Raw genomic sequence first — 14298 nt, forward strand, 5'->3', positions numbered from 1 at the left:
CCCTAGCTGCTTCCCAATAACCTTTGCCTTCTTTGTTCATAGAGAACTTCTTATCATTTTTGCCACATTGAGAGTTTACTTTCATGAGTAATTTCAGGAACCAGCTTTATTTTGCCTCTCCTTCCTAAAAGGAAAAAAAAAAATCTGAGTTTACTTCATTTCCTTAATACTTTGAGGTCTAGTTCAAAAGGCAACATTCCTCAGCATAGAAGTTTTGCTGTTAACCCCTCAGTGGAAATAAAATTGTATAGCAGAAAACAAAAATGAAGAAGATGTGAAGTCTCATTTAGAAATTGGGCAGACATTGGGCTTCCCCGGGCCCATTTGTCAATTTCCAATTTTGTAAGCATGTGACAGGAGCAGGGGAAGAGCAGTAGGTTATTGAAGAGATGCATTTCCTGCCATTACTGACAAGTTTTCTTCGACAGGAGGCTAGAGGTCTCAGCAAAGAGAAGCGGGAAGGGTGAGTATAACTATGGGCTCCAGCACAGGTTTATATTAGGATGTCATCTGAGTTACAGGGGTTGCATCTCAATGCTGAGATCTTTGTGACTCAGGGTTTGAGGAAAGCTTTGTTAGCCATGAAATTAAAGTGACCCTGGCTTACCTAGTTTTGGTTAGGCTTCATAAAAAATACTTTGTGCATTACATTAACTTAAGCTGAAAATCTTTTACTCTAAAAGAGAAAAGAGCATGCTTCTCTTCTGATTATTCCAGAAAAAGTCTTAGGATTCTTGTTCAGTTGCTCAGTCGTGTCCAACTCTTTGTAACTCCGTGGACTGCAGCACGCCAGGCTTCCCTGTCCTTCACTACCTTCCGGAGTTTGCTCAGATTTATGTCCATTGAGCCGATGATGCCATCCAACCATCTCATCCTCTGTCGCCCCCTTCTCCTCTTGCCTTCAGTCTTTCCAAGCATCCAGGTCTTTTCCAGTGAGTTGGCTCTTCGCATCCTGTGGCCAAAGTATTGGAGTTTCAGCTACAGCATCAGTTCTTAATAAATATTCAGGGTTGATTTCCTTTAGGATTGACTGGTTTGACCTCCTTGCTGTCCAAGGGACTCTCAAGAGTCTTCTCCAGCATTCCAGTTCAAAGGCATGCTTTTCCTTGAATCAGTCACCATAGCCATGGGGATTTGCTACTCTGATTGGCTGGGCTTGGGCCAGGGACCTCATGAATCAAGGGTAGGGTCATCTCTGCCTGAACATGGGGGCTGGATCTCTAGAATGTAAGCTCCATGAGACCAGATATTTTTGTCAGTTTTGTTTACTTCTGTCTCCTCAACAGTTAGAATGGTGTCTGTGACTAGTGCATGAAAAAATACCTGTCAAATGAATGAATGAGCATGGAGGACGGCTGATTCTTAAGAAAAAATGTGAAACTTTTATTAGAAAAGGAGGAAGTATTTGCCAGGCCGTAGTAGTTTGTCCATCATGCATGCAGGAGGGTGACAGCAGTGGTGATATGAGCGCTTTTCACACTCTTAGTTCTGAACATATACCTGGCTCTGCTATAGGAATCCATCCTCTTGAATTGATGTTGAATCTTTGTGAGTTACGCTCAAAACAGCATGATGAATAGATGTGGAAGTGATGGCAGTATCATGGGTCCCATTCACCTTCCCCCGGGTTCGATCCCTGGATCGGGAAGATCCCTGGAGAAGGAAATGGCAACCCACTCCAATATTCTTGCCTGGAAAACCTCATGGACAGAGGAGTCTGGCAGGTTCCAGGCCATAGGGTCACGAAGAGTCGGACACGACTGAGCAACTAACACTAACACACACATTCACCTTCCAGACTAATTGAATCAGATATCTGGAGTGTCTTTAGGGGTGGGCCTAGGCTTCTGTACTTTTTAAAAGCTCCCCAGAGTGTGCGTGCAGCTAGGATTGGAGCGGCTCCTTGTTCCTGTCACGCCTATTGCCTTATCTGTCAGGGACCTCTGACCCCTTAGCCTTTTCCCCCCAGCTCTTCACCCTCCTCCTGGCTCCATCTCCTGCCCCCACCCCAGACCAGATCCTGGAGTGCATTCCTCACTGTTCACATGTGACACCTTAATCATGTCCCTCTCTGCGCCTATTTCTTTCCTATTTAAAAATCCCATTCCATAGGTTGCCTTTTCATTTGCTTGATTAATTTTTTTTTTTTTCTGAGCAAAACCTTTTCTGATGTAGTCCCACTTGTTCATTTTTGCTTTTGGTGTCAAACGCAAAATACCGTTGTCAAGATCTGTGTCAAGGGGCTCACCCCGCTATAGTTTCTTTGATGACTTTTATGACTCCAGGCCTCAATTTCACGTCTGTAGTCCATTTTGAGTTAATTTTTGTGTATCATATAAGATAGTATTCTAGTTTCATTCTTTCACATGTAGCTGTCCAGTTTTCCCCAGCTCCTTTATTGAAGAGACTGTCCTTCCCCACTGTATATTATTGGTTTCTTTGTCATAGGTTAGTTGACTGTATATGTGTGGACTTGTTTCTAGGCTCTCTATTCTGTTCCACTGAGCTATGTGTCTGTTTTTATGCTGCCAGCCTTCTTTTATTTGTGTATTTATTTTGAAATTGCTTATTCTGTTTTTCTCTGTTGTGACTATTTCGAAACTTTGTCCCTCTCCTCATGTTCCCCCTAGACTGCTTCCCCCAGGGAAAGACTTCATCTTTATGGAGAAACTGAGGTTCTCAGTTTTGCTTTTGTGTCACCACAGTGACGTATGTGCCTGACCCAGTCCTGGCTCCCGCTCCCCCCTCCTCACGTCTTGGACGAGGCTGACATTTCCACATCCGTTCTGCGGGTCCCCCCAGCGTGGTCTGTCCTTCTGTTGTGTTTCTTCTTTTCCCCTCTGTGCCAGCTTCAGCTTTCCCGGCCTATAAAAAAAAGGAAACGTGGCTTGGACTCTCAGTTTAAAGAACAAAAGTTCCTTGCCATATCCCCAGATCACCCTCCAGCCGTTCTTCTTTCTCCTTCTGCTTGTTTTCTGGTGAAGTTCCTTAAAGGTCACTCCCTGCCCAACTCTGCCATCCTCCTGAAGCTGATATAACAGGAGACGCCACTGTCCTTATGATCACTCAGTGCACCTGGCTCTTTTCAGTCCCTATCTCTAAATCCGGGTGGCTCATGGAGACCTCACTGTACACCCTGGTCAAGAGATGAGTGACCAGAGCTGGCCCTATAGCTGTGTGAGTACCTCCCTATACCCACTTTGTCCTCTCCCTACTGTCTCTTTTTTTCATATTGGAATATAGTTGTTTTTAATGTTGTGTTACTTTCTGCTGTACAGCAAAGTGACTCAGTTATACATACATCCACTCTTTTTTAGATTTCCTCCCCATGTAAGTCACCACAAATCACTGAGAAGCGTCCCCTGTGCCGTACAGATTGACCCGTGTACTCTCCCTGCTGTCTTGACTGGACTGTTCCAGTAGCCTTCCAGCGAGTCTCCTTGCTGAGGCTTTGTTCTCCTCAGGTAAATAGTAGAGTCAGTATCTAACACCAGATAGAACATGAAGATGGAGCCAGCCTCCCTCTCTAGTTAGAGAGACACCCTCTGTCTACCTTATTATGCTCTTTCCCTGACAATCATTGATGTTTTAATGCCAAATTTTCATTGCTTCTCTATTGCCTTTTATCAGAGTCATCTCCATCTTGGAGAATATGTTTGAGGAAAGAAAAGAACACAACCTTTGCACACACACATTTGAGCCTCATTCATTTTTCTTGCAGCTGTTGAAGTGCTTGATATTCTTCTCTGCCTCAGGGTCAAGTCCATCTCTTGGAGCAGGTCTTCCAGGACTCTCTGCCCAATCCCTCCTCCTCTCTCTCTACCACCTCTCCTCTCACGTCTTGATTTGCTCAGATTCCCCAGATGGTAATCCACACTCTCTTGTCTGCAGCTCCTCTCCAGTGTGAAGTGGGAAGATCACTTACCCCTTTGTACCCTGATTGCTGTCACTTTGTGTGTGTCTGAGGCTGAGAGCGCTTCGCAGGCGGGACCTTATTTGTCTTGGTTTCCGCATTCCCAGCCACAGCACCAGGCAAGAGCGTGCTCAGTACATGATGGCCGGAGGTGTGGTGGCCAGAGACAGAAGAGTGCAGCACGGGAGGGAGCTGTGAGATGATAGTCATCCCTGGTGTGTGTTGAGCTCTTACAGTACGTCAGGCCTTAGGTTCAGTGCTTGACAGCTGTCTCTCTCAGTCCTCAGCAAAGCTCAGTGATGTATAGATACTATTAAGCATTATCCTGGTAAAGAAATGAAGAGTTTAAGCAACTTTTCTGTTATGTCAAGGAGATTGGACTTAATTCATAGGCTTTTTTGACCGTAAAGAAAATAACTAAATTTTAGAAGATTTAAAAAGATATTATAAAATTTTCTTTCTTTTAAAAAAAAGAATCACATACCTCTTTTCTCTTAAATCTGAGGATTTTCTTCTGTAATTAAACTCCTGTAGACTCGGCTTCTTTACCTCTTCTTGTTAGTCTGTTTGCTCCCTGTGTCTCTGCAGCAAGACCATTTTTGTACAACTCAGATCAAATGCCTGATTAATCTAGGGGCCTGACAGCAGGCAGCTTTGTGCTCTGTCACTTGGATTAAAAGGCTGAAGATCACTTGTATTTATTGTTTATGCACTGTGCTAACCTCCTAGTGCCATTTCGCATTTTAATCCTTACAGCAGCCAAGTACTATTATCGTCCCCATTTTTCAGACAAGGAGACTGAGAGCCTGATGTCCTGGATCACTTAACCAGGAATTAGCATGGAGCAGGCTTGTGCCTCGTGTCTTTGACCTGAGTTCTGTGCAGTCATCCTCATGGGCACTGCCTCCTCACTTTTGGGAGCCTCCCTTCTGCTGCCTTGGCCTTTCTAGGAAGTTGCTCATCTCTACCTGCTTCAGGACCCTGTGAGCCCAAAACACTTGCTGGCTGATGTATTAACATCTAGGGACAACTGTGTACTTCATAGGATTAACTGACTGTCTTCGTTCTAGATCTGAACCTTTTATTTTGCTTCCAGATGATACTATCATTTACTATTTAAAACACACACCTGAATTGTGTTCAGGCTTTGATCTATAAAAACAGCGTCTGCAGAGCTATTTTTGGTCCTGTTGTTCTAACTTAACCCTCCCAAATTTTGCGTTTGTGATTTCTAGCAAGCAGAAGAGTTGCAGTGGACTAGAAGGGGTGGTAGGATCCAAAGGCTGGTGAAAACACGGCTCAAAGGTTTTACCTGTCAAGTAAAACCAAGATATAAAAGCTACTTCAGTATTAAATCACCTAAAATTTTTGATGGTATTCTTTGTGAAAGTGTTTATGGCTATAAACAAAGTAAATAAAAATTTCTCCCTAATAACATTGCTAGAATATAGTATCTAATGTCATAAAACAGCCTCATAAAAAAATTTTTTTGTCACACCTTCTTAAAAGCCAGCAGATTGCCAGCTTTCTCATAATAATGTCACTCCAAATACCCGAGTCTAAATATAATTTTCTCTCCTGTCCTATGTTACGGGTATTATGTCTCAGGGAAAACTTCATGTGGGTTCACAGTGGACCCTTTTCATACCAAATGCTGCTCTGAAGTGAGGTTGAATTATATATTAAAACATGTTTCCTGTAAAACGGTAGTACTAGCCAAAGCAGTATAAAGAATTTTTTAAAAATTCGGTTGTCAGTATTGTTTAAAAGATCCTAGACCCTAGATCCTCAGTGAAGCCCAAGTGCTGAGACAGGTGTGGGTAAGCAGGAATCCTTTGGGCTCCAGCCCTCGCTATCTCTGTGGGCCACATGGTCATTCTGCTGTAAATATGGACAAGGCTTGGAGGGTACAGATGTTGCGTAGCTTCAGAGAAGCACACAAGGCTCTAGTGGTGACTCTTTTAAAATATCCCATCCTGAGTGTTGGACGATGGACAGAGATGTTGCTAAGCTCCCAAACTGGAGAACATTCTTACCTTCCTCCCCTGCAGAGGCCTCTGTTTTGCTCTATGGAGAAGGAGGGGGTTGTCACAGTACAATTTCAGGAATGTTAGGAGCTGTGCTTTGGTTCATCTACTCCTGATATAGAGGAGGAGCCCTTGGAAGTCTCTGGAGGGCAAGGGATCAGATAAGAAAGAAGTCATTCGTCATAGGCTGAGAAATCTGAAACTTTAGGAATTCCCCCTAATGAAGTTTGTTCCTTTCTAGTTTGAGGAATCTTTCTCTCTTCCTAGCAAGAGACACATGGAACAAATCACTGATGGTGTGAACAATATTTGAGATAAATGCAACTGCCAGACAGTTTTCCAGGAGTTCTGCAAGGGCACGTGGTGCCTGCAAACTGCTGAGTGTGTGTTTTAATTCAGTGGAATATATTCAGACTCCTTTGGGGGCTCTAACATGTCTGTAGCCTCGGGCTCAATGCTGCATTATTATAAATTGTTTTATGTGTATGTTCTTGAGTAATTAAGCCATTTCTCCAAAATTTATGGTTAGTGCACACAGTAAGCCCAGGTCAGAAATGTTCACAAGACAGTATCAAACTGTAATGGAGGTTTGGTTTTTCCTGGCATTCAGAACACGATTTCTAAATATGGTGAAGAAGAATTACCTTGGATACGTGGTACCTTACTGAACAGTGACCTTTCAGGTTAATTAAGAATACTGGAGCCCCAGAGGCTTTCTGAGCAACCTTTTTTGTTGCCTGAGGTAACGACAAAATAGAAATGTAGTGTAAATGTTTAGAAAGCAGATGATTTTCGAGGTTGTGAAAAAATGAAGACCCGCTGTGGGAAGAAAGTGCTTTTATATGAATTCAAAAGAGAGATACATTTTTATTCTAAGTAAAATTTGAAACCTCAGACCACCACGCTTTTCTATAAACTGGCTTTTGTGTATCCACATTAAGCCTTTTATTTGCTCCTGGTTAATGTATGAGCACACGGTGAAAAGAGAGAGGAAGATGGGTCAGTTCTACAAAACTGCAATGGAAGCATTGATTCTTTCAATTTTCCGTATGGAAATATTTGCTCACTCTGTGCGCTAAGTCATTTGATCATGCCGGGCATCCAATGACCGGTTTTATTCTTCTTTTTTTCCAGCTGACTCAGGTGTAGACACTTTGGCAGTGTTTATGGCCAGCAGCGGAACCACGGACGTCACGAATCGGAACAGCCCAGTCACACCACCAAACACCCTCAATCTCCGGTCCTCCCACAATGAACTATTGAACGCCGAAATAAAACACACAGAAACCAAGAATAGCACACCCCCTAAATGCAGGAAAAAATATGCACTAACTAATATCCAGGCGGCCATGGGCCTCTCGGATCCAGCCGCACAGCCCCTGCTGGGAAATGGCTCTGCCAACATCAAGCTGGTGAAAAACGGGGAGAATCAGCTCCGGAAGGCCGCAGAACAAGGGCAGCAGGACCCCAACAGGAACGTCAGCCCCACCGCGGTCATCAACATCACTTCTGAGAAGTTAGAGGGTAAAGAGCCCCACCCTCGGGACTCCCCGGACTGTGAGATTTTACCCTCCCAGCCCCGGAGAACCAAGAGCTTCCTGAACTACTATGCAGACCTGGAGACCTCCACCAGGGATCTCGAGCAGAACGTGGGCCACCAGCTTGGGGCTGTGGGAGAGAAGGCCCAGCCAGGCCAGGCCTCCCCCACTGTCGGGAACGGTGATGTGCTGCTGCAGAAACCAAACAAGCCCCAATCTAGCCCCGAGGAGGGCCACATAGCCACCGTATCATCCAGCCCAGAGACCAAGAAGGATCATCCTAAAACAGGGGCCAAAACCGATTGTGCACTCCACCGGATCCAGAACCTGGCACCAAGCGATGAGGAGTCCAGCTGGACCACTCTGTCCCAAGACAGCGCCTCCCCCAGCTCCCCGGACGAGACAGGTACCCGAGAGAAGTGTAGCCTGCGGTGGCACTTTCCCTTCTTGATGGAATTAATCTCTGCAATGACCCCCCTCCCCCAAAATTTTCATTTGCAGGTGGAGAAGAACTTGAGCCTCTTAGGGAAAAATTGGGCAATTTATGTGAAAAGTACTCAGCATTTTCATTTTGATTCAAACAAGTTGTTTGTCCTGGGAAGCATTTTTGTAAAAGAAATAAGTCCCTGGTGTTAAATACAGTAAAACATCACTTATTTGGAAATTATACTGCCACTGGTTAGGTGAACCGTTTCTACTATCTCGAAACACTGGGTTTTGTAAGGAAAATAATAAGGCAGTTGCCAGGGGTGGATGCAACCTGAGAAAGAGAACAACTATTTTTAAAGTTCTCAGAAAAACGTGTTTATGCTCAAGCTAATGAAAAGTTTAAAGTTTAAGAAGTTGAAAGTCTATTCATTAAAGACATGTCCTTTTTGACCTTTACTGGGAAATATGTTGTTAGCCTTGTGCAAGTGATATTTGAAAGTGAGAAAGTGGTGTTTCTTTTAATATATTTTCAGAAGTTTTGGATTTTAACTAGTCTAGTTGAGACCAGTCTTTCTTGACTTTTGTCTATATTTGTAACATCTTTGGATTTTTCACAGAACTGAAAATTGTCACAGAAATGAGCAGGGTCCTAAAACTGAGCTACTTTTTATCTCATCTTCTCATAGTCCCCTTTTTACTGATCATAAGGTTAAAAGATTGGAGAACTGAATTGTATCTGAATTCACTGTAAACAAGCACTCACAAAGGCTTCTTTCTTTACCCTAACCCTGCATCTAGTGGTTCCCAAGGCTGTGTTAATGTGATACAGATGTTACAGATAGAACCACCAGGGAAGGAAATGACATTTTCCCAACCTATAAGGCAGAGAAGTTATAAGGACTACAGATAGGAAAAGAGAAGGAGAAAATAAGACATTACCTTGTTGAAAAAAAGAAAAAAAGGCTTTTTGAAGTGCCCTTTAAAATCAGAGTGCTTTACATGATTTCATCAGCTTCCTGTTGCTGGATATGTGGCAGTAGGGAGGCTGAGATGAGCCCATTTCATCTCATAAACGTCTGGGCCTGCACATTATTGGAATTATAATTATGTTTAGTAATGTCACTGAGTTCACAGCTCTCTATTACTTTTTACATTTAGAGAATTCATATCCTGTAGCCGATGGAAACTGTCACCTGCCAGTGTCTGAATCTATATAAACGACTCCTTGAGTATCTCACGTTCAAACTTGCTCTCGTGTGTTCAGCGCCCTCCGCTGAGGCCGCGCTGCCTTCCTCAGGTCATGGCAGCCTTTCTGCTGCTCTTCTGAGCACAGCGCTCCTGTTGTAGTGACACTTTAAATCTTACTGAAATGTATTAGGTAAAGTCTCCCCTGTTCCTCACTCTCTTTGCCTTTTTTCCAATGAAAACCACTACTTTTTTTTTTTTTTAAGCATTTTTTTTTTCAGGAGCCATTTTAGGCATATACCCACATTTATAATAAACTTTAAAATTTCCCCCTATTTCATAATATTTTTAAAGAGTCTTTACCTTTTCGAGATACATACTAGAATATGGTAGAATAATATATAGTGTAATATATTCTTATTGAAATAATACGTGTATGCCTTTTGTCCATAAGCTAATCTTTGTTAAAGGTAGGTACATAAAGCTTTATTACTATGTTCTCTCTACTTTTGTGTGCTTAAATTTTTCCATGGTAAAAAAATTTTTTAAATGAGTGACATTATTTTATGAATGCTTCACTTTTTCCACTGAAGTATGTATTTTGCAGATCAGTTCATAACAGGACATAGCGGTGTTCTACCTCAGGCTAAGTTTAAATGTTAAGCATGCTGTTCCACCCTCTTAAAGCTCCGTGGTTTAACAATTCCCCTGATGCTGAGTGTTTAGGGTAGTTCTATCCGCAACCCCTTGCTTATTGAATGCTGGTATCAGTAAGGGCTGGCAGAGAGTACAGAGCTTAAACTGACCCCATGCACGGGCTCGGTTCATCTCTCCAGGGTCTCCTCAGCTCACTACTCATTTGCTCAGTGTCCCGGGGTAACTTGCTGCTGAGTTTCTCTACAGAACCCATTAGAGTGCTTGGCATGTGATATGTATTGGATTAGAGTTTTCTGACTTGTTGAGGGGTTAGGTTCATTTTTCATTCTTCAAGTCACTTTTGAAGACCTTGAGGTTTAGAGTAAGGATGACAGTATGGTGATGGTCCATAATAGGTCGCTAAGGATAGACATTTTGATTTAGATGTGCTTGGAAAAATGTGTTAGCTGTGACTCAACTCCAAAGCTGTGAGATTGAGGGGTTTTTTAAACAAATTTAGAAGCCATCCCTTCAAAATGAATGTTTGGGAATTCTTTTGGAATTTCTTCAGAGCCCCTTGTGAACTCCCATTGAAAAAACACCTCTTGGGACTTCCCAGGTGGTCCAGTGATTAGGACTGCACTCTCACTGCTGTGGGCCTGGGTTCAATCCCTGGTCAGGGAACTAAGATCCCACAGACCACGCAGTGTGGCCATGAAAAAAAAGAAAGAAACTTGATGATTTTTCATAGGGGCTTAATAAAATGGAAGATATAGAGTATGAAACTGACGGTATCCTATAGAATGGCCGTTTTCAAAATTTGGTTCATTACTAATGTGTACAAAGGCAGGCTATACACAGAGAAAACCAAATCAGATGGTGTGATAGTGGGCCTAATGCTTCATTAACTTAGCATTGAGAGGACAGGCTCTTGGGTCAACTGCTTGAGTTTAGGTCTCCGCTGGGTTCTGCGTAGGCAGTTCGCATAGCCTCTCAACTGTAAAGTGGGGGTGCTAGTAATGTTTTAGCATAGATCTGGTGTGAAGATTAAGTGAAGACATCTTTGAAGAGCCCTTAGAACAGTGTCTGGCATATAGCAAGAACTTAATAAATGAGTGCTTATTTTTATTAGTGATAATCATTATCAGTATAGCAGTGGGATATATAAGTTTACTTCTCTCTTAATTATGAGTTACTTATATTTTGGTCTCTGATTTTAGTTAGGACTTTCTGTACCCTAAGAGAAAGGATTGGTGATTTGTCTTCATCTTTGTGCTGTCATGACATGCCTGAAATATAGCAGGTGAACTTGTAAGTAAATAATGATTAATTGAATAAAAATGGAGGTCATCTACATATCCCCAAATGGCCCTGATGTAGTGAGTAAATCATTTGATGTTATATTTTAATCAATGTCTGATTTTTATATCAGGTACTTATTTTATTTGATATTGGGGTACTTACTGAACATGGCCTCGCCCATCAGAACAAGACCCAGTTTCCCCCTCAGTCAGTCTTTCCCATCAGGAAGCTTACATAAGCCTCTTATCCTTCTCCATCAGAGGGAAGACAGACTGAAAACCACAATCACAGAAAACTAACCAATCTAATCACATGGACCACAGCCTTGTCTAACTCAGTGAAACGATGAGCCATGTTGTGTAGGGCCACCCAAGACGGACAGGTCGTGGTGGAGAGATCTGACAAAACATGGTCTACTGGAGAAGGGAATGGCAAACCACTTCAGTATTCTTGCCTTGAGAACCCCATGAACAGTATGAAAAGGAGAAAAGATAGGACACTGAAAGATGAACTCCCCAGGTCAGTAGGTACCCTATATGCTACTGGAGATCAGTGGAGAAATAATTCCAGAAAGAATGAAGAGACAGAGCCAAAACAAAACCAACACCCAGTTGTGGATGTGACTGGTGATAGAAGTAAAGTCCAATGCTGTAAAGAGCAATATTGCATAGGAACCTGGAATGTTAGGTCCATGAATCAAGGAAAATTAAAAGTGGTCAAACAGGAGATGGCAAGAGTAAACATCAACATTTTAGGAATTGGTGAACTAAAATGGACTGAAATGGGTGAATTTAATTCAGATGACCATTACATCTACTACTGTGGGCAAGAATCCCTTAGAAGAAATGGAGTAGCCCTCATAGTTAACAAGAGAGTCTGAAATGCAGTACTTGGATGCAATCTCAAAAACAACAGAATGGTCTATCTCTGTTCGTTTCCAACGCAAACCATTCAGTATCACAGTAATCCAAGTCTCTGTCCTGATCAATAATGCTGAAGAAGCTGAACAGTTCTATGAAGACCTATAGAAAAAAAAAAAAAGCAAGAGAGTTCCAGAAAAACATCTACTTCTGCTTTACTGACTATGCCAAAGCCTTTGACTATGTGGATCACAACAAATAGTGGAAAATTCTTTAAGAGGTGGGAATACCAGACCACCTTACCTTCCTCCTCAGAAATCTCTATGCAGGTCAAGAAGCAACAGTTAGAACCAGACATGGAACAACAGACTGGTTCCAAATCGGGAAACGAGTACGTCAAGGCTGTATAGTGTCACCTTGCTTATTTAACTTACATGCAGAGAACAGCATGAGAAATGCTGGGCTGGAAGAAGCACAGGCTGGAATCAAGATTGCCGGGAGAAATATCAGTAACCTCAGATATGCAGATTGACACCACCCTTATGGCAGAAAGTGAAGAAGAACTAAAGAGCCTCTTGATGAAAGTGAAAGAGGAGAGTGAAGAGTTGGCTTAAAGCTCAACATTCAGAAAACTAAGGTCATGGCATCTGGTTCCATCAGATCAGATCAGTCGCTCAGTCATGTCCGACTCTTCGCGACCCCATGAATTGCAGCACGCCAGGCCTCCCTGTCCATCACCAACTCCCGGAGTTCACTCAGACTCAAGTCCATCGAGTCAGTGATGCCATCCAGCCATCATCCTCTGTCGTCCCCTTCTCCTCTTGCCCCCAATCCCTCCCAGCATCAGAATCTTTTCCAACGAGTCAACTCTTCACATGAGGTTCATGGCAAATCGATGGGGAAACAGTGGAAACAGTGGCAGACTATTTTTTTGGGCTCCAGAATCACTGCAGATGGTGGCTGCAGCCATGAAATTAACACGCTTGCTCCTTGGAAGAAAAGTTATGACCAACCTAGATAGCATATTAAAAAACAGAGACATTACTTTGCCAACCAAGGTCCATCTAGTCAAGGCTATGGTTTTTCCAGTAGTCATGTATGGATGTGAGAGTTGAACTACAAAGAAAGCTGAGCGCCAAAGAATTGATGCTTTTGAACTGTGGTGTTGGAGAAGACTCGAGAGTCCCTTGGACAGCAAGGAGATCCAACTAGTCCATCCTAAAGGAAATCAGTCCTGAATATTCATTGGAAGGACTGATGCTAAAGCTGAAACTCCAATATTTTGGCCATCTGATGCAAAGAACTGACTCATTGGAAAAGACCCTGATGCTGGGAAAAATTGAAGGCAGGAGGAGAAGGGGATGACAGAGCATGAGGTGATTGGATGGCATCACCGATGCAATGGACATGGGTTTGAGTAAACTCCGGGAGTTGGTGATGAACAGGGAGGCCTGACATGCTGCAGTCTATGGGGTCACAAAGAGTCGGACACGACTGAGCAACTGAACTGAACTGAACTTATTTTATAACTTAGCTGAAAATGTTGCTTCATAATGGGGGGATACTGATTAATCAGTTATTGTGGAAGGCACAGTGAAATTCTGGGTTCCAGATCTTTTGGGGGGACTTTATCACACTCAGGCGACCATGCTGGGATGTGAACCAAGGTCTCTAGACACAGCATCCAACATTTTCCCACTGTATCATAGTTTAGAGACCTTGCCTTGTGGCACCAGTGGCTGAATAATCAGACTTTATACACTTCAACCAGCGTATCTTTATAATCTAAAAGATGGAAAATTATATTTTAGAGAATCTTTTCATTCTTATAAGCAGTTGAGTTTCAGCTCAACTCTTAGCTCCTCTGTGAAATCTTTCCAGGCCCTCTGAGCTGTTGAAAGTCCTTTTTCTGTACCTCAAGGCAATATTTCCAAGTCTCGGGTTATCACATTCCTCTCAGAAGTTTGTAACCTTACTGAAAGGTTTTTGTTTGGACTTGGAGCTCTATGAAAGCAGGGGCGAAGTCTTTATCATGTGTGGATATGAACCTTTTCTCACAGTAGGTAACACATAATCACAAGCTCCATAAACCTTATCTGTTTGCTGGTTGGGTAGATGGAGCTGGACCACAAATATGCATACTGTCTGCTATTTGCTACGTAAGTCTAGCTATAAAAACAGAAAAAGTAAGGGATTTTCCTGGTGGTCCAGCAGTTAAGACCCTATACTTCCACTGGAGTAGGAAGTGGAAACCCATTCCAGTATTCTTGCCTGGGAAATCCCATGGATAGATGAGCCTGGCAGGCTATGTATAATCCATGGGGTTGCAAAGTCAGACATGACTGAGTATGCGTGCACTTGAGCGCCATAGACACACACGTGCTTCCACTCCAGAAGTCATGGGTTTA

The 14298-nt window shown here is 42.8% G+C and overlaps 1 protein-coding gene across 36 annotated transcripts in view; it reads left to right on the forward strand.

Annotated features, from left to right (window-relative positions):
* APBB2 (amyloid beta precursor protein binding family B member 2) overlaps positions 1-14298 on the forward strand; it is a 381591-nt gene that overhangs the window by 178876 nt on the left and 188417 nt on the right. For 35 of the 36 annotated variants that reach the window (XM_086405977.1, XM_086405990.1, XM_086405999.1 and 32 more), the window contains one exon: positions 7075-7884. In XM_086405977.1, the coding sequence (XP_086262103.1) occupies positions 7075-7884 (810 nt within the window). Of the gene's footprint in view, positions 1-3317; positions 3465-7074; positions 7885-14298 lie in introns of all 36 variants that reach the window. The other variant, XM_086405998.1, reaches the window with a different exon arrangement.

The sequence above is a fragment of the Bos grunniens genome, chromosome 6 (genome assembly GCF_055505025.1).
Source record: "Bos grunniens cultivar Pamir isolate PY7600 chromosome 6, Bosgru_T2T1.0, whole genome shotgun sequence".
Lineage (NCBI taxonomy): Eukaryota > Metazoa > Chordata > Mammalia > Artiodactyla > Bovidae > Bos > Bos grunniens.